A 20,626-nucleotide genomic window follows, 5' to 3' on the forward strand; every position below is an offset into this window, starting at 1 on the left:
CTGAGAAAATTGCCAGCAATGAAGTGTTCTGAGTAAAAACCTCTTTCAGAGGTCTTCATATATTGTTGACTTAGCAGCATTTTTTTTTTTTTTTTTCAGTTTTCTTCCAGATTCAGTTTGCATTCTCATTTTTAGTCTGTTAACTCAGTAAGCATTTATTGACTGTCCATTGTGTGCCAGGCATTGGGGATACAAAGGTCATAAAACTCATTATTGGTCACTTGGTGGGCTGAGTAAATAATAATTTATACATGTAGCAGGGTGTTAACTGGCTAATTATCTCTTGGAGGAAGAGGACAAGTCAGATCTTCATAGGCAGAGTTGAACTAGGTAAGTACAGATCCTTTTAAAAAATAAACACTAATTTATATAAAAATCATTACTTTTTTAACATAGTACATATTAACAGTTACCAGTTACCATACTTCACGACTTTTAAGTACTTCAGTGGCTGGTTGTGAGGTGCATAATATGCGTTAGCTATGACTATGGTTAGAATCAGTGTCCACATTAATTCTGCAGATAACTATGAAATTGCCTCCCTGCAATATGATTTCAGACTCAAACTCAGAGCAGGAAGAGAGGCATATAGAAACAAAAGGCCCTTCATACCCAGGGGGAGTAATAGACCACATGTACTTGGAGACTGCCCCATCCTGAACTTCTTATTGAACAGGTAATCTTGAAATATGAAGAACCTTGGCTTCTGCTTAGATTCTCCTGCTAAATCTGAAGTGACTCTGGGTAAATTATTTTAACTTCAGCTGTAAATCTCATTATTTTCACAATGTGAGGATTAAAAGACCCTTCCAATTATATATAATACACTATTATTTTTGTATTTCTGTAGTTTCATGTACCCAGAGCTAAAGAGGCAAGGGAGAAGTTTCTTTTACTAAAAAGTGAGTTTAATGGAAAACTGTAGACCCAATAGTTTAAATTATTCTAAAAATAACAAGGAACCAGAGAGATCAGTTGAACTGTCAGCGCACTTACTGAAGTTTAACCTGAATAAATGAGACGAGTTAGGTATTTTGTTTTTACATTACAGAAGCCCTCACACATTGATGTAGCTGGACCTATTAACAATAAAACACAGACCTTCTTTTTCTTTGGTTGTGCTACTGCTCTTTCCAGGGCGGCTTTTAGCCTTTCCTCCTGGTGTTTCTGTTTCTCTCTCATTTTCTCTTCACGCAACCTGTCAAAAGAGGAAGACATTGTTCTAGCTATAAATCCCAGTCAAAAAGATCTACATCAATACTATTTGATAAAGAATTACCTAAATATTGTTAAGTCTCCTTTAAGGCTAAATGAAAATAATACTTCATCTTCCCCCATAATTGTGGGTTTTGAATATTCAGGTGAAATTTCAACAACAAACCCTGTTTATGTTGAAATGGGAAGAAAGTGCATGTCACTGTTGTGGAAGAAGCAAAATCTACCCAGATCTTGGTCCAAAACAAGCACCTCAACAGAGCCCTCTCATCGTTTCATTTACAGTTCAGTACTTTATATTAGTCTATATGATGGCCACTTGAATTATTGATAGTTTCCAGTTATTTTCCCCTCTTTTTAAACCTTTTTATTGAAGTACAACATGCAGAAAACTACACAAGTCACAAGTGTATAGTTCAGTTGATAACCACAAAAATATATTTTCCAATAAATCTCTTTGAATGTTATCCTCAAATTAAGGCCAAGAAATACTATTTGTCTTTGTTCTCTTTAGAGTTGTTGTGAGGATAAAATTAAATGAGATATGCACACTGTCTAGTCCACTGCCTATTGCAGAATAACCACTTGCCAAGTGACTATTTTATGGATGTATATAATTATCAATGTAACATTCACTGAACATTTTTTATGCAAAATTAGGTATTATGTTAGGTGCCTCCGAACCATGGGAAAACATCCACTAAAATTTTTTTGATCAAAATGATAATTGGGATTAGATTCATATATTAATCTCACTGTTAGAAATAGAAATAGTAGTTACACTTTAGTCAGAATATATTTTCTACTGTAAAAAATGCAGATGTTCTTAGTGTAAGTGAAAGGTCATCTTGTAGAAGGAGTGATTTCTCATAATTTCTTTAAAATGTGCTTCATATTCAACAAAATCCCATCAGGATCACCTTAGTATATTCTAGTCTTTGTTTTTATATGGGTGGAACAATATCCCCAACACCCCAGTAAAGTGGTAAGCAATAACAAAGTATCTAATATGAACGTCTGCTATTAGAGTACTTACTGTACGCCAAGCATGCTTTAGTGCTTTTACATAGATTTTTCTTTTTAATTTTATTTTATTTTTAAACTTTACATAATTGTATTAGTTTTGCCAAATATCAAAATGAATCCGCCACAGGTATACATGTGCTCCCCACCCTGAACCCTCCTCCCTCCTCCCTCCCCATACCATCCCTCTGGGTTGTCCCAGTGCACCAGCCCCAAGCATCCAGTATCGTGCATCGAACCTGGACTGGCATCTCGTTTCATACATGATATTTTACTACATAGATTATTTAATTCAGTCCTCACAACAACCATATGAGATAAGTGTCATTATTGCCATTTTACAGGTAAGGAAACTTAGCTGTTGGCAGTTAGGAACCAAGGAAAAACCCTCATTATCTAGCTCTTTCAAACAGTTCCTTCACAGATTAAATCTCCCTGTAGTTTTCCAATTAAGGAAATTCTAGTCTTAAACCCTTTCACCACAAGTATTCTCCTTCCACATGATAATCCTTTGCATATTATAAGTAGGGAATATTCACTCTGAAAATTCACTTTTTTTCAGACTGGAGGGACCCCTTGCCCATCTGAAACTACGTCATTTGTCCCTGGTGAACAAACTCTTTGCTTCACAGTGCTCATTTTATCCTTGGTAATGACATTTATTTCCTAAGAATATTGATGAATATATCTCCATACTAAATAATAGCTCTATGAGGACAGCAGATCTGAGTTTGATTCTAGTGTCAATATGGCATATAATGAGACTTGCCATATAACAGACTTGCCTAATGTTTAAGTGTTTTATTATATGTATATCATAAGACAGTGACTGTACCTTTGCCGTCGTTCTTTCTGTTTCATCCTCTCAATTGCCTCCACATTTTCTTTAGGAATGGAGTCAATGAGATCACTCAATTCTACCAGGCGAGACTCTACTTTTACCAGCTTTTGAACTGGGTTGAGGCTTCCAACCTCAGCATCTCCAATGCAGACTTTGTATACTTGGTTAATTTTTTTACTAAGAGAGTCTATCAGTTTTTCCTGAGATTAAAAAGAAAAGGAGAGCAGAAAACATCTCATTACTGTTTGCTTGTTCATTCAATAAATGTAAAATTCCCTTTTACTATATTGTAATAGGCTTTTATTAATATGTTCTACTAAATACTTTTTTAAAAGAAAAACTTTAATACAACATTAGAACAGTGGAAAAAAATGCAGCAGTCAATTTATGTCATAATTTATAGTCAGAGCAGGCTTCCATGGTGGTTCAGGGAAAGAACTCGCCACAGTGTGGGAGACCTGGGTTCAATCCCTGGGTCTGGAAGATCCCCTGGAGGAGGGCGTGGCAGCCCTCTCTAGTATTCTTGCATGGAGAATCCCAGTGAACAGAGGAGCCTGGTGGGCTGCAATCCATGGGGTCGCAAAGAGTCAGTCACAACTGACCGACTAAGCACAGCACATAGAGCATTACTATAATAACATCCTGGATTATTTCTTTAAAAATATTTCAGTCTAGGTATAAAATAATTTAGTAGGACGCTTGAATGTTTTTGTATATCATTCCCATTCAAGTAGACACTACATAAACATTTAAATCCTTTTTTCTCCCCACTCCAGTGCATTTCCTAGCAGCAGTATGTGAACTCCCTTTTTTGTGCTTGCTACTCTAATTACTGGCTTCCCTGGTGGCTCAGAGGTTAAAGCGTCTGCCTGCAATGTGGGAGATATGGGTTCAATCCCTGGGTTGGGAAGATCCCCTGGAGAAGGAAATGGCAACCCACTCCAATATTCTTGCCTGGAGAATCCCATGGACAGAGGAGCCTGGTGGGCTACAGTCCAAGGGGTCGCAAAAAGTAACTACTAACACTATAATCCTGTCTGACAGTTATTTGCATACATGTCTTATTGTCCCTTATAGACTGTAAGCACCTGGAAGGCAGGAGCTATTTCTTATGTTTATACTTATATCTAAAGTAGCCCCTTGCATGTAACTATGCATTTAATAAATGTTTGCTGAATAAATGAATGCATTTTTTCATAGGGAAAAAAAAGTTACAAGCAAACAGCTTCCCAGGCTGGCCTACAAAACATTTTGAGTTTTCATTCTCTCCATCTGGAAGTCATTCCAGTATTCTACTCTAAGCGGAGGCTTAGGCCACGCCTTGCTGATCCCTGTACCTGGCCACTGTGCCATTTTAACTGTTGGTAGAGATGTTCGAACTTGTAGGTAACATTTTTCGAGACTGTAAGAAAGCTCTGTTTCTGTGTTTCCACTGTATACCCGGCATTCGCAGATAAAAGGATCTCAATAAACTTCTGGGCAAAGTAAATCGTTCTCCTGGTAGAATCCTGCCCCCATTCCTGCTTCTGCTCAAGAAGATGAGAATCACCATAAAGCCACGGACAAATAATACTCAAGATAGATGTGGCTCCAGGAGCCATGGGAAACCCCTCCTGAAACCACAGACTCATTACAGAGCTACCAACACTTAATTACAAATCAAGATCTGTTACCAGTAGCTTACTTCAAACAGCTTGTCTCTCCCACCTAGTTTAACAAGCTTTCTGATGGTCCTATTTACTATAAAGCCCCCTCTCTTTCCTCCTACAGTAACACTTACTGTAGTACCTATTTATATTTAAAATGATTTTAGGAAGTTTGGAGAAATACCTATAAAATAAAAGGAAAAAAGAAAAAAAAAAAGTCCTGTTTGACGTAAAGCTCCTTTTTGCTACCCCTGGGTCAGGAAGATCTCCTGGAGAAGGAAATGGCAACCCACTCCAGTATTCTTACATGGGAAAGAAAGTATGGACAAAGAAAGGATCCTGGCAGGCTACAGTCCATGGGATCGCAAAAGGAGTAGTGACTAAACAAGACAGACGCTGGTCGGAGAATAGGGAATTATTGTTTAATGGGTACAGAGTTTCTGTTTGGGATGATGGAAAAGTCCTATAAATAGTGGTGATGATTATGCAGCATTGCAAATATAATTAATGCCACTGAATTGTACATTTGAAATGGTTAAATGGTCAATTTTATGATATGTATATTTTTTACCACAATTTTTTTTTAAGGTGTAAAAAAGACAGCATTGAAGAGCTGAAAGGTAGCTTTCAGCTCTAGCAGTGCACAACCCCATCCCTCCCTTCCTTGGTGTTACACCACATAAGAAATGTGGATTGTGACTGGAGCCATAAACAGGTTTGTTTTTGTAACCCTGCCTGCTTATATGGGTAAGGGAGCACAGTGATCTTCTGATAAGAGTCCCTTTAAATCTACTGTTTGAAAGTCAAGTTCATAACTATAATTGTGATATTAGTTTCACATACGAGTTTGGAATTTTTATTTCATTCAAGATTTTACAAAGAAACCAATGCTAGCTGGAGTTTATTGTGGATCTTAAAACTAGCCTGATCATTCATTCAACAAACATTTATGGAGCACCTGCTTTATGAGGTTGCTAAACTGAGCTGAATAGAAGGGTAAGACAAGCCTTGCCCTAGGGTTTGCATCCAGCTGGGAGAGACCTGCATGCAAACAGATAAGCACACTAGTCTATGTCACAGGTGCTCTGGTGATAGAACTCTGCAGACCCCAAAGGGGCCACAACCTATTACAAGCTCAGTGTTGGGAAGATACTCCATTCAGTGCTGATTCAGTGCTTCCTGTCTTCATTATTTGCCCTTGAAATTAATACCAAAATGATCACAGCAATGAACTACTTCATATGTATAGTCATGTGTATACTGACTAAAACAAATGTATTTATAGGTGGGGAAATCTCAGCATCATACTTGATGCTTACATCATAAGAGAGTACCAATGATAATTGAATGTTTTCTATCCACTGTGTAAGTTGGCTATACATATTGACAAGGTAATTTCCAAGCAGGTTTTCAGCCTCTGTCATCAACCTGGGACTTGTGGTTTGCTTTAATCCTCTTATTCCAATGCTTAAGACACAGGGAATGCAGATTCTTATTACCATGAGCCAAAATAAAATTACTGCAGGCAAAGAATGATTACCTGAGCATCTGAGTTATATTGTCCAAAACTAAATAGCCTGGACCTTAATTCCAACTCTGCTGCTTTTTCTTCTTCTCTTACACAGTTGGCCTTGAGCAATGCCTTGTGTTCCAAAAGAAACTCTATGTTGGTATTTCTATTGCAAAGAAGAAAGAGACCCTTATCTGTAATTTATGATTCAGTGAAATAAACCATCAGTCAGGAGCTTCAGCACTCTAGATCATGTGTCAACATCCTATGTCTAGTAAGCCAAATAGAAGTTTATATTTTAAGATATTGACAAAATACCTGCAACTTTTCAGGTTAAAATAAGAAAAATAAATGCACAGATGCTTTTCAACGTCTATCGGGAAGTATTTTCTCACCCCTCTACTTCTGTGGCTCCCCTGAGTCCCCCAAATAGAAAAAGCAGTAGAATTGAGGTATTGGAAACCCAAGCTGGGTGACCTAGGATGTCACTGTTCTCAAACCTGACTGATAATCAGAATACCTGGGGAGCCACTGGGAAAAGTAGAGACTCCTGACTCCTTACTTAGAGCTTCAGATGTAAATACCCTTTTCCTGCCCAACCATACACACCCCATCCCCTCATATCATAGTGTCATGGTGGGGGCACCATATACTGAGGACTAGAAGTGAGGAGACAAGGATTAAAAGGCGACAGTAGTTTACTGGGTGGCTATAAGATTATGGTTTTAAGTTCTTCTAATATGTCCCAAAGTTCAATGCAGTTTGACAACTATTTAAAAAGATTGACATCTTCTGGTGCAAATGAGTCTTCCAAAAAAGGTTCTGCACATTTTTACAACAAGTATTAGAGTAGAAAGGAATTTTTTGAGTCATCAAATCCAGCCCCCTTCCCAACAGAAGTCCCTTTTATAATAGCCCTGATATTGATAATGTACATTATAAAATGATACAATATTTAAGTCATGAAAAAACTTTTGCTGAGAGTCACAGCCAAGGAAAATGAGTTTATTAGCATCATCATCCAAAGCATGATTTGGTCAGCCAGATGACAGCGTAAAACTGCATTGAACAAAGAGTAAGGCAGTAGGTGACATTTTGATTCTTTATAATCTTCTATATTGTCTTTTATTCTTGCTAGCTAGGAAAATATTTTGACAAGTGAAAGGAATTAGGGACTAAAACTAAAACCAGTCTATTCTGTATAAATATAATTCCTACTTTTTCCATTCTGCAGTGTAAACTATTAATAAAAATTCTTCCCTAAATCCAGGGAAACCACAAGGAAGGGCCACACATAAATGAAGGTGGACTTCGTCTCTGATTAGAAACTGGTTAATAGAATGTCTGCTTGTTTTTTATGACTTACATTTTATCCTGTATAACTTTTTCTCTTTTATTTACATCTTCAAGATTTTCATCTACATCTTGGGAATATTGTACCAAAGTAAGATTCTGCTCTTCCAGCTCTGTGAGGACTTGAAGTAACTCTTCAGGTTCTTTGAAATAAAGTTCAGGCTCCTAATCAATAATGAAGAATATAATTAATTCACTTAACATGCTACCTGTGCATATGTGACTTATCTAGGAAAAAACAGTGGGGTAAAGGAATACTGTTCCGATTATAAGGGAGATAATGGGCAAAGAGTGACGACAGCCTATTTCCATGTGAGAGCTGGCCTTAGGGAAGAGAACACTTTTGGTGTTGGGGGGGAGATGAAGTTTATTAGAGACGGTGAAAAGGAAGAAGAGAGTGAGGAAAAGAAAAAGGAGAGGGATGGGGCAGAGGAGGAGGCAAAAGCAGGAAAAAAGGAAAGGCAAGTTTCTAGGGAAAGACGAGAGAAGAAGTAGAATGAGAAAAGACAGAGGACTGAGTGAAGGTCATTTTCTCCCTACATTTTAATAATTTTCTATTTTCTAAAATTTTAAGCATAAGTTTATATCACTTTGAATTAATTTATAGCGAGATGACTTGGATATTTGCATCCCCACGTTCATCAAATTTACTGTAGCAAGAAGTGGAAGCAACCTAAATGTTCATCAATGGACTGATGGATGGATAAAGAAAATGTGGTCTATCCACCCTTAAAAAATAAGGGAACCCTGTCATTTGCTACAATATGGATGAACCCGAAGAACATAAGGACATGAGACTAAATGAAATAAGCCACTCATGAAAAGACATACTGCTTCCACTTTTACGAGGTATGTAAAGTAATCTAACTCTTAGAAATATAAAGTAGAATGTGGTTGCTAGGGGCTAGAGGGAGTAGGCATAGGGGAGTTGTTCAGTTGATGTATAGTTTCCATTGTGCAAGATGAAAAAGTTCCAATGGTCTGTTACATCAGCATGTTAATAGTTAACGCTGCAGGATCATACACTTACTAGTTAAGATGATAAGTTGTGCTTTTTCCACACACACACACACACACACAAAGATGATTTGGCTAAGGTATGTTATATGTAGTATACAGTTAATGCTTTTAAGTGTTTTGTTCCTTTTCTGTGAGTTTCTGTGGTTGTATTTAGGGTGAGATTAGTTCACAATCAGACCTGTAGCCACAAAGAACTGTTTTGTTGAAGCTCAATTTATCTCACAGTCCAGCTACCCAATATATCTCAAGCCCCAATAAAATGATAAATAATCAGAAGGTGGTTATGTTCACAGGAAGATTGTAGATAATATATATCTCCTAAATTGTTACCTTCTAAAGGACACATTTATTTACTTATAATTTTTTAAAAATCTTTTGGCTGTGCCTCACAGCATCCAGGATCTTAGTTCCCCCAACCAGGATGGAGCCCATGTCCCTTGCAGTGGAAGTGTAGAGTCTTAACCACTAAACCGCCAGGGAAGTCTTGACATATATTTTTCATTAAATGTCTGATGACAAACATGAACTATATATACAACTAGAGAACAGTAGCAAAATCATATTTGGGGGGATTTCCCTGGTGGTCCAGTGGCTAAGGCTCCATGCTGCCAGTGCAGAGGGCCCAGGTTCGTTCCCTGATCAGGGAACTAGATCCCACATGCCACAACTAAAGATCCTGCATGCTGCAACTAAGACCTGGTGCAAACAAATTTTAAAAAATCATATTTTCTTCTGAAAGGTTGTGGAATATTTGGAACAGGACATTTTAATTTCAAAAGAAGAAATGAGCATCTATACTTTTCATCAAACAATATTTAAGTCAAGACAAATAGTCCGGTTACCAGATCGTAGTCCATATCATCATCTAAAAAGAATTCCAAACTGTCTTCTGAACTGATACTCTCAGTTTGGCTGTAAAAGGAAAAGAAAATGCCTGATTTCTGAGCCATTTTCTATCAACAGATTTGCTTTCATGACTAAGTTATTTTTGGAACCTAAATGTAACCTAGTTCTTTTCAATAGCCTGTTTAGCCTTTTAGGGAATTGCAGGAATCCATGGATTCCACAAGAATGCAAAAGAAAATCATTCATTCCCAGACAAGGGTGACATATGCAAACAAAGAGACCATAAGGAAGAGTTGTACCGTGTGGTACCAATTATTTGAGGTGCATCTGTAAAATATCTTCTGATCAGGCTGGGGAAATGTTGGTTGGGGAGTGGGGTGGGTGATGAGATACATACTTAAAGAATAGTTATGTGGCTTGCAAGGTGGCTCTGAAAGAATCCTTTAAGAACGATAAATTGAAAATGATTGGAATGTTAAAAGGGCAGGGGCTAAGGAAGGAGTAAAGCAGCTGTTGGTGTGACCTAGGTAAGTAATGTTTGTAGTGATGGTGGAAAACAAGTCAGTGGTTGGGGTTGGGAGGAGAATCTAGAGACACAGGAAAGAAAGAATTCATGGGAACCAAGAATAGAAAGGGCTCCTGGGGCACAAAGAGAAGAGACCAGATGACTTCAGCGTTTGTAGTCAGTAAGCCTGGAGTAGTGGAGGTCATGCTAACAGGAAGGAGAACAGCTTTAAGGATAGGATAAGGACAAGATTGGGCTTCCCTGGTAGCTCAGCTAGTAAAGAATCTGCCCCCCGCCCCGCCCCCGCCGCGATGCAGGAGACCCAGGTTCGATTCCTGAGTCAGAAAGTTCCCCTGGAGAAGGGCGTGGCAACCCACTCCAGTATTCTTGCCTGGAGAATCCCCATGGACAGAGGAACCTGGTAGGCTAACAGTCCTTGGATCACAAAGAGTCGGACACGACTGAACGACTAAGCATAGCACAAGGACAAGATTAACATTTGCTTTGTTCATGCTGAGTTTGAAGGGACAAAATAACCTGCTTGGAGCTGCCCTTTAGCAATGGGAAATATGTTGTAGGGAAATTGAGAGGGCCATAGAAGTCAAGGGATACTTGGGAAACATCCACAGTTCAGTCCACTGTTAGTGGATTCAGTAATATCATTTTCAAATCAGTCTTCTCCCACCTCTCTGATACTATGTTACTTTTTGGTTCCTTTTCTTTGAGTCTGTTTCCTCAGCCTTCTTCCCTCTCCTTCTACCCATCCTCTGGGGCTGATCCTCTCTTATAGATTCAACCACTACTAACATACCGACTCCCGCATCTCTGTCTGTCTTGAGCTCTGGACTTCAGTGTCCAGCTTCCAGCTGAACATCAGTATCCACTTGGGTGTCCCATAGAGAGCTCAGATGAATGCATCCAAAATCACACTCCTTATTTTCCTCTCAGGCCTGCTCCCCTTGCTGTGTTCCTAATACCTTTGAATGACAACACCACACATCCAGTTGCCACATGAGAAATTTGGGAGTTATCTGTGGCCACTCTTTTTATTGGGGGAATTCCCTAGGTAGCATTTCCCTGATGTGTCCCACAGCCTCTCCTTCTTGTTCCAGCTGCCACTGTCTGGCTGGGGGAGTTCATTATCTCTCATCTAATGAATTGTGACCACAGGTTCCTAACTGGCTCCTCTACATCCAGTTTTTTCCCTGTCCATTCTGTTCTCTAAAATACTACCATCTCCAATTTTCTAAAATGTAAATCTGATTTGAGCCTCTGTCACATTCTTGCTAAAACCTTCAGTGACTCCCAGGGCACTTGGAACAAAACACAGACACCTTTGGGATGACCCCACTGCCTCCTTACTCATGAGACAATACCTAGTTACCCCTCCAGTCTTGTCCATTTACACCCTGCAGCCCAGCCATTCTGAACAGACCCAAACACTGCCACCCTTGTGCCAGCAGGCCCCTCCCTCTTCACTGACCCCTCGTCCTCTCACCAGACACAGCTTAGATGCCATCTGATCTGGAGGGTGTCCACTGATCCCGCCTTTGCTTCTCCAGTCCCTCACCTCTCCTCTGGGCTGAGAGTCCTTCCTTTGCAGGCCTGAGGCACCCTGATTGTCCTTCCAATGGCCTCATCATGGTATAATGTAACTGACGAACTCCTTGTCTGTCTTCCTCACTAGACAGTAGGCTTGTTGAGAGCAAAGACTGTCTTTTTTTTCATTCTGGCCCTATAGGGCACTCAGTAAATACGTGCTGAGTAAATGAAAGAAACTAAGAAGCAGTGAACTTTCTGAGAAAGTGAATGTGACGTCTGCGTATTACTTTGTGCTTCAACATGGAAAATCCTTATGATGTTCTGTTTTTGATTGTATCTTGACTGTACTGATGTCAATATCCTGTTCGTGCTATTATACTACAATTTTGCAATAGTTGTTACTATTGGGGGAAACTGGGTAAAGTATAGTGAGACTTCTCTGTATTTTTTCTTGTAACCGCATGTGAATCTATAATTCTCTCCAAGTGAAAATGTAATTAAAACACAACAAAACAGTGACTCTAAAATGCCACAGAAGTAGAATGACCGTGAGGCCCCTGAAATTCAGAGCACAGTGTTGACTTTTATCATGGATAATACACTGCTGGCCCAGATACTTCCTTTGGGGTCAAAGTATCCATCCTGGACATCAATATATTTTCTTACAGCTCCTCTAGGGTAGCTGGGGGCTTCCCTGATAGCTCATTTGGTAAAGAATCTGCCTGCAATGCAGGAGACCCCAGTTCAACTCCTGGGTCAGGAAGATCCACTGGAAAAGGGATAGGCTACCCACTCCAGTATGGTTGGGCTTCCCTTGTGGTTCAACTGGTAGAGAATCTTCCCGCAATGTGGGAGACCTGGGTTTGATCCCTGGGTTGGGAAGATCCCCTGGAGAAGGGAAAGGTTACCCACTCCATTACTTTGGCCTGGAGAATTCCATGGACTATACAGTCCATGGAGTCGCAAAGAGTCGGACATGACTGAGCAACTTTCACTTCACTTCAGGGTAGCTAGGGTGGAGAACTACCACTTTCTGAAATAATGAATATAAATGAGTCAATAATCAAGTAAGGGAAGAAACAAACAAAAAGTGCTTTCTAGTCCTATAGTGGAGAAGGCAATGGCACCCCACTCCAGTACTCTTGCCTGGAAAACACCATGGATGGAGGAGCCTGGCAGGCTGCAGTCCATGGGGTCGCTAAGAGTCAGACACAATTGAGCGACTTCACTTTCACTTTTCACTTTCATGCACTGGAGAAGGAAATGGCAACCCACTCCAGTATTTTTGCCTGGAGAATCCCAGGGACGTGGTAGCCTGGTGGGCTGCTGTCTATGGGGTCGCACAGAGTCGGACACGACTGAAGCTGCTTAGCAGCAGCAGCAGTCCTATAGCAGCAATTTTGAATGCCATGGTAAATTTGTAAACACATGAGTCAGCAGAGTAGATCAAAAACAACTGGGCAGTGGATTCTGAGAGGCAAAGAGCCAAGAGGCAGGGTGTGGGTGGTTTCTGCAAATAGCAGATGTAGGCCCTCATCAAAGGATACAGGAAGACCTGTGAGAACTTGGTCACCTGCCGAGCACATAGAAATGGCAACCGCTACCTCCAGCATCTCCTATGGTGGGTATGGATACGTGGCACATATGTTGAAGAAAGGCTAAAAGAGATATTTGCTTATAAAAAAATACACCATTTCCAAGAGAGGTAATCAATATGTACTGTACTTTGATAAGGATGATTTCTTATCCTCTAGGTTGGGAGTGGTCCTCCTGCGTGATCTTGCTATTCAGAATGTCCAGGTGAAGTCCACATCATTGGTGATGGTGGAGGTAAAAAGAACATGTAATTAGGAATGAGTGCTTGCTATTTGGTGAGCAGGATTCATTTTTCTGTACTGATATGCCCATTACTTAAAAAAAAATTATTAGAAACAGTCATATAGAAAATGGTGCTGTTTTATTCTACTGACTTTTGGTTCCAAGCATAAAATCAGAAATCGCTGTTTGGGGTGGTGTTTTTATTGTCTAAAACATGGCACAAATCAGGGACATAAATGGTGAATATAAATCACAGTTCTCTTGTTACCTAATCATATACATTTTTAATCACAGATTTTAAAAGATCAAGGATATAAAAATGGTGGACTTTATTTATTACCAATGTCTGGGTCTGACCATGGTCTGAAACTCAGAAGTGGGTAACTGGTCTTGGATCTCTGCATCCACTGGCCCCCAGGTCATGCTTCCTCATGCCCGAGCTTTTGTGGCTTCCAACCACCCTTCCTGCTATTCCGTCTTGAAACTACAGCAGGTCTCACTCCCCGATCCCTCTACCTGGAAAGTCCCACTTATTCTTCAAAATCCAGCTCAGATGTCACCTCCTCTTAAAGACTTTTCTGAATGCCTTAGGGAGAGATCACATTTTTGGTTTTTGCCCCCAGACCCCTCACCATCACTGCTGTATCATTTGTCCCATTACATTGTATTTGTATAGTGCAGTATGCAGAACTATATCTTACTCATCTTTGTGTACTTGGAGTTTCAAAAAGTTGCTGATACATAGTATTCCTCCAGTATATCCAAGGTGAGTGGGGGAAGGAAAGAAAATGGACAAAGAACCAGTGGATTGTAGCACCACCGTAAATGAGCATCTTAAATTTTTAAGCTGATACTGGAACACATATTACTAAAAATGTCTTGGGAAGGGATGCTATTCAAACTGAGTGACTCCTATATTCAAGATTTTAAAGAGAAGAAAATATGGACCCCACCACCTACTTCCTCTACACCCCCTTCACCTGCACCCTACTCCAGATCCTCTAACAGACAAAGTAGTATGTCTTAAATAATTTGGGTCCAAATTGGCCTCACACTCTGAAAGAATCCACCTTTTCAATCAGCTGGCCAAGTGCACTTATGCCAGGGTTGTTTCTGGGCAGGCGAATTGTATGGTTGATCTTTACCCCTACCACTAAATACCTCTGATGGTTGGCAGCAGGATAAAGGAGAAAGAGAGTCCCTGGAAGTCAGCTTGCCTGTGTGTGTTGAATGACTACAGGGCAGGGGTTGGGCAGGGGTTGAGGCTGAAGGTATCCTTAGAGTTGATTATGAGCATGGTAGAGCTTCCTCAGTCTTCCCAGTTACTTCCCTGAGTCACCTGCCAATGACAGTCACCTGGTTGCTGTTGGCCTGGATTGTTGGGCCCTGGGAATTGGTCCACCAACACCAGAGGGCAGGCTTGAACCAGAGGAATGAGGAGGCCCAGCTGAGAAGGACCTCAGAGGATGTGCTAGTCAGCCAGGGACAACTTGTACAAGATCCTCTGCCCCTGACTTCTCTGCCGGTTCTATTCATTCCCCCACCTCTCTGAGTTTCGTAATAATGTCTAGAGAGACAGAAACAGAACACCTAGCTCCCCAGGATTAAGGGTGATGTGGACACTAGGCTCTGTTTTTCAGTTTATAGGTCCTGCATCTCCACTTTGAGATGGGCACCTTCTCTGACTTTACTTTTGTGGGTGAAGTGCCAAAGATCCAGTGTTACCTTGGCTACTTCTTCCCAAAGAAGAATCTTCCGAAAATGATGTCCTTCTGGACTCGTCAGTGGTCTCTCTTCTCCTTGCATTTAATTCTAGAATGGAAAATAAACAAGTTGGGGTGGGGAAACTTTTGAGAATGAGAGCTTTGTTTCAGGGTGAAGGCCAAGTTATTGTGAAAATTTCCAGGGACAGAAATGTAAGATGGGGACATGGTAACCAGCATATGTATTATGCAGATGGCCAGGGCTGGTCTCTGGAGAAGGCAGGATGGATGAGAACTAACCTAGAGGGCCTGAAGAAGTCTCTTTCCCATGTCAGTCTATCAGAACTTCTAAAATCCTGGTGTTAACCATTCAACCCTCTGGACTGAGACTCAGCGCTTTCTAAGCATCCTTGAGTTACAGGACAAGTCTAGGAGCACTGAATCCTAAGCTGTTAAATGTAAATACTTCTCAGTTTTCCTTCCCATGTGTTTTCTCTCTTGTCAAACATCACATAATGAGTTTAACCCAATGTCATTACTGTGCTTGACACTTTATACACATGATCTCATCTAAGCACACGCAGCAACCATGAGAGACACAAGGGAGCTAAGCAGGGGAGTCACCCCTGGTGTGCTAATTAAGGCTTAATAACCAGCTCTCAGGGGAAAGATTCTCCCTGATTTGTAATGTGCTGATTTCAGTGGTATAAGTGCTCTCACCCCTAAGGCTCAGGATGAGCTCTCAGCTGACGAGTCGAGAACCCTCTTTCTGTGTGGCTTTCTCCCCTCCAGTACTCTGCTCCGGGGACTCCAGCCACCATGGTCTCCCTACCCCCAGCTCTGTCTTCTCCATCCACAGAGCCTGCTGAGGCCTCCCTCTGCCTCACTGAGTCCTGGAAGTGTTCTCCAGGCAGCACCCTGAGGCCAGCACAGGGCTCAACTCATGTGTTTCCCTTCTCTCGGGGATTACTTTGTTTTGCTTCTTGATGTCTGATGTCTTAAAACTGTTGTTTCCTATGTTTTTCAGGCAGGAGGATGTGTCTGGTTCTTGTTACCCCAATATTGCTGGGAGTCTGTCTTCATGTTTGATTTGTGACCCTACATTCATCACTTACATATGAAATTCTTACCTATAATAGGATCTATTCCTGTTCCACTGAGCTTCTTAATGCCAGTACCATACAGTTTTCATTTTTGAGACTGTGATAATATAACATCTTAAAGGATAAGTAACACACCCACCCGTCACCTTCTTAGTTCGGAAGTATTTGTGTATCTTTCTAGATGAACCTCAGAATCATCGTGCAAAGATCTACCTAACCCAACTCTCTGAGGAATTTTTGGTAACATTATTATTATACTTCCATAAAGCTTATATATGAATTTCAGAAAAATTGGCAACTTTACAAAATCAATCTTCCTGTCTGATAACATATTTCTCATTTGTCAAATCTCCTGGTCACACATTGAAGGTTATTATTGCTTTCTTGAATTTAACTTCCTTGTATATTTTCTAATTAATAAAGTTAACCTATTTAGCTTAATATAATAGGTTAATAAGGAGAAGGCACTGGCAACCCACTCCAGTACTCTTGCCTGGAAAATCCCAGGGGCAGAGGAGCCTGGTAGGCTGCCATCTATGGGGTCACACAGAGTCGGACACGACTGAAACGACTTAGCAGCAGCAGCAGCAGTAGGTTAATAAAGTATAATTGACTTTGTGTCCAATTACTCTACAGAACGTTTTAACAAGTCAAATTGTATTTCAGGGTTTTTATTGGGGAGAGGTTTGTAGCTATGCTATTCTCACTATCTACAAATAAAATATTTTCTATTTTTCCATGTATATATTTTTATTGCTTCATATTTGAAATTAACCTGAATTTCCAAATTAATAATTTATAATATCAGAGTTAGTGGGATTGTTCAGGGTCTGCCTACAATAAAAATTCTAACTAATAACAAACACTGAAGCAGAATATTTTAGAATTAGGATATGTACTTAATTGAATATGGGACTTACTTGTTATTATACTTGGAAGCATGACATTCACATTTTCTTTACTCCTTGACACCCTTTTCATTGCTTGCTGGATCTGCCATTGTTTTGGAGACAGTTTCAGCAGAAAAAACCCATATTTCACGTACTCTCTAAGGAGGAATTCTGTTTTTGCTATTTCACTACTCAAAAGAAAAATAGATATGGTTAGATATACCCGTGTGAAAGCATGTTCATTTTTTAAATAGGTTTTAAAAAAGTCATTCTCTTGATCATGTATTTGAATAATAATTTGCTTAACAAATATTGTAAATATGGCCATAAAAATAAGGACTTCAATAAGATATGACACAAGAGGCAAGAAACCTGTAGGAATGTTATTTGAACCAAAATGCCCAAGGCTAGGCAGCTGACCCTCAGAACCAGCACTGAGGCAGAAAGTACATTGAGGGGGCCAGGATCGAGTGTGCCCAGGTGTTCCCTATAAAGGAGCAGCATGTGCTCTGGGCCCCAGATTGGCAAACCCTGGTGCTTTCCATCATCTCCCATGAACGCGAGGGTTTTCCAGGTGCAGCCAGCATTGCAGCATCCCATGGACCCCGAGCCTCTTGTAAGACTGACATCTGGGCCAATCCATGGAGGCCGGGAAAAGGCAGCAGGCATTTGCTCACAGCAGCTGTTCCAGGCTCTTCCATGTTTTTTCTGGCCTAGAAGCAAAGTGCTTCGAGCACAATGATGGGAGACAATGCAGTCAGCCAGCGGCAGAGCTCCAACTTCACTGGGGGCTTGTTTTCCCCCAGAGAACAGGCTCCCACATGGAGTAGTCCTGGCTGTCCCACCATCAGCTCTGCCTCGCACTGTGAATATCAACTTTCCTCAGATCAAGAGAAAGCAGGTAGAAGACATTTGACTGGCTTTTCTAACTTACTTTGCATTTTTTTCAGCAGCAAAACCATATTGGGTCTTTATGTCAGAATAAGAATTTTTAGAACAGATGTAAAATTACAGTTCAAGGTAAGATTCAGAAGAAGCCTGTCTTGCCTGAAGTCAGAGCCTAATGATGATCTTGACTTACTACATTTGGCTCCTCCTTGGGTACCCAGTGTTTTCCTCTTAAAAAAAAAAATTTATTGAAGTATAATTGATTTACATGTTGTTAATTGCTACTGTACAGCAAAGTGATTCAGTTATATATACATTCTTTTTCATATTCATTTTCATTATCACAGGACATTGAATATAGTTCCCTGTGCTGTATAGTAGGAAATTATTCATTCTGTATATGAGTTTGTATCTGCTAATTCCAAACTCCAATCCTTCTCCCATACCCTGCCCCTTGGCAATCACTACTTTGTTCTCTATGTCTGTGAGTCTATTTCTATTTCAGAGATAAGGTCATTTGTGTCATGTTTTAGATTCCACATATAGGTGATATATGATATTTGTCTTATTCTGACCGACGATAATCTCTAGGACCATCCATGTTGCTGTAAATGGCATTATTTCATGCATTTTTATGGCTGAGTAGTATTCCATTGTGTATATATACCACATCTTCTTTGTCCATTCATCTGTCAGTGGACACTGAGGTTGTTCCCATGTCTTGGCTACTGTAAATAGTGCTGCAGTGAACACTGGGGTGCATTTGTCTCTTCAAATTGCAGTTTTCTCTAGATTTATGCCCAGGAGTAGGATTTCAGGATCACTGGGCAGTTCTGTTTTAGTTTTATGAGGAAACTCCATACTGTTTCCTACAATGGCTGCACCAATTTACATTCCCACTAACTGTGCAGACTCCACACCTTTTCCGGCATATATTATTTGTAGACTTTTTAATGACAGCCATTCTGACCAGTGTGAGGTAATACTTCATACTTTTGATTTGCATTTCTCTAATAATTAATGATGTTGGCCATCTTTTCATGTGCCTGTTGGCCATTCTGCATGTCTTCTTCTAAATGTCTATTTAGGTCTTCTGCCCATGTTTGACTGGATTGTTTTTTGTTATTGAGTTGTATGAGCTATTTGTATATTTTAGAAATTAGGCCCTTGTTGATTGCATCATTTGGTTCCATTTGTTTATTTTTGCTTTTAGTTCTATTGCCTTGGGAAACTGACCTAAGAAAATATTGGTACATAAAATCCTTGTTTTAATATCAATGTTAATTTCAACCAAGTGTAAGTACAAATATAAAAAATACTGCCAATTATAATTGTAAGATAATTGTAAAAATATTAAAAGCATCCTAAATTCAGAGATGTTAAAATGGGGGACGGGAAGAACAGTGCCTTAGAATGAAGAAAAAAGAACATTTAGGAAATAATTTGCTTACCTCTAACATTGGTTTCCTTCTTTTCAACTAATATCTTGTAATGACAAGTTAGAGAAACTTTTCAGCCAGAGGTCACTGTCTCCTGGTCCCCAGGTAGACACAATCGTTGATCAACAAATTACTTATTTTTAAAATGTGTTCATACTTATGAAATCACCAACTGATCAGGATTAGTCCCCCTGAGGTCTTGCCAGGCACCAGTAGGTTTCAGTGGGGGCAGGGACAAATGATGGGTAGAAGACAGGCCCAGCCTTACCTTTTCACAGACTGGATCTCTAAACTCGCCTTCTTGAGTTCCGCCGTCATTTGCAGTTTGTTTATAGTTTCCTGAGCTGCACTGAAAAGGAACAGATTTGTTAGTGTGTTTTGTATTGGGCTGTGTTCTGAAAAACTAAAAAGAAGAAAGAAGAGGGTAAAAAGCGATTTGGCCAAAGCGGGGGTGCGGTGGGCAGTAGGGGGAAACGAACATTTTGAGAGCATCTACAGATCTCTGGTCATTTTCTCGGAGGAACTCCTCAAAGGCTATTGCGTCGTCTTCGAGCTTTTTTTCTGCTTTCATGAGTTGCCTTTCCTTCATTGCTGTGTGTTTTTCAAACCTTTGAATGGTGTTTCTTTTGGTTGACAGAGTATACTGAGAATGTTGAAAACACAAGTGCATCAAGAACATGACTCCACATTTCTAGCACATTTCAAAGGTTTCATAACAAAGGGGGAAAATAACCTGCCTGGTTATTTTTGTATATCTGTGATCATTTGTATTAGAAATAATAGCGTGTGAACCTTGGGGCTGTGGCCTTCATTTCATGAAGGAATTCTATTTTCAGGATAGGTAGAAGGGAGACTAATGCCTCTCTTTGACTTTTATGAAGAGGCTTGATATTGCTCCAGAATAGCCCCACAAATAAAAATAGCTATGTGTCTCCTCAGGCTGTATCCTAAAAAGGGGGGGAGGGGCATGTTCCATATTTCTCCAAAAAGCAGGTCCACTTAGTGTTACCCACACTCTGGTACTTTCTGGGCCTTGGGAAATTGGATTGTCTGCAATCACAAAGGCTCTCCTATAGGAAGTACCATGGGAGAGTCAGGGTCCAACAGTTCCTCCAAGCCAGCCCCAGGGTCAGGGGGAGTGCGGGGTGGGGGAGTGTTTAACCAGCCTCAAAGCACCCTGTTTAGATCCTCCAACGCAACTTTGATAGCTAGATTCTGTTTTGTTTTGTTTTGTTTTTAACTACATAATGGAAGAATCTACTTGTATTTTTAATGCCATGCATG

General features: G+C 40.2%; 2 protein-coding genes across 3 annotated transcripts in view; one reads left to right on the forward strand and one right to left on the reverse strand.

The window, feature by feature from the left end:
* CCDC38 (coiled-coil domain containing 38) overlaps window positions 1-20,626 on the reverse strand; it is a 34,473-nt gene that overhangs the window by 3,031 nt on the left and 10,816 nt on the right. For both annotated transcript variants that reach the window (XM_059886961.1, XM_024992504.2), the window contains exons 6-15: window positions 19,822-19,985; window positions 19,611-19,691; window positions 17,046-17,203; window positions 15,045-15,131; window positions 13,227-13,284; window positions 9,451-9,520; window positions 7,602-7,753; window positions 6,266-6,401; window positions 3,074-3,279; window positions 1,102-1,198 (exon numbers count right to left, since the gene is read on the reverse strand). In XM_059886961.1, the coding sequence (XP_059742944.1) occupies window positions 1,102-1,198; window positions 3,074-3,279; window positions 6,266-6,401; window positions 7,602-7,753; window positions 9,451-9,520; window positions 13,227-13,284; window positions 15,045-15,131; window positions 17,046-17,203; window positions 19,611-19,691; window positions 19,822-19,985 (1,209 nt within the window). The remainder of the gene's footprint in view (window positions 1-1,101; window positions 1,199-3,073; window positions 3,280-6,265; window positions 6,402-7,601; window positions 7,754-9,450; window positions 9,521-13,226; window positions 13,285-15,044; window positions 15,132-17,045; window positions 17,204-19,610; window positions 19,692-19,821; window positions 19,986-20,626) is intronic.
* AMDHD1 (amidohydrolase domain containing 1) overlaps window positions 7,747-20,626 on the forward strand; it is a 38,995-nt gene continuing 26,115 nt past the window's right edge. Inside the window, exon 1 of the mRNA XM_024991451.2 lies at window positions 7,747-8,437. Within this exon, the coding sequence (XP_024847219.1) occupies window positions 8,406-8,437 (32 nt within the window). The 5' untranslated portion in view covers window positions 7,747-8,405. The remainder of the gene's footprint in view (window positions 8,438-20,626) is intronic.

The sequence above is a fragment of the Bos taurus genome, chromosome 5 (assembly GCF_002263795.3).
Source record: "Bos taurus isolate L1 Dominette 01449 registration number 42190680 breed Hereford chromosome 5, ARS-UCD2.0, whole genome shotgun sequence".
NCBI classification, from domain to species: Eukaryota; Metazoa; Chordata; class Mammalia; order Artiodactyla; family Bovidae; genus Bos; species Bos taurus.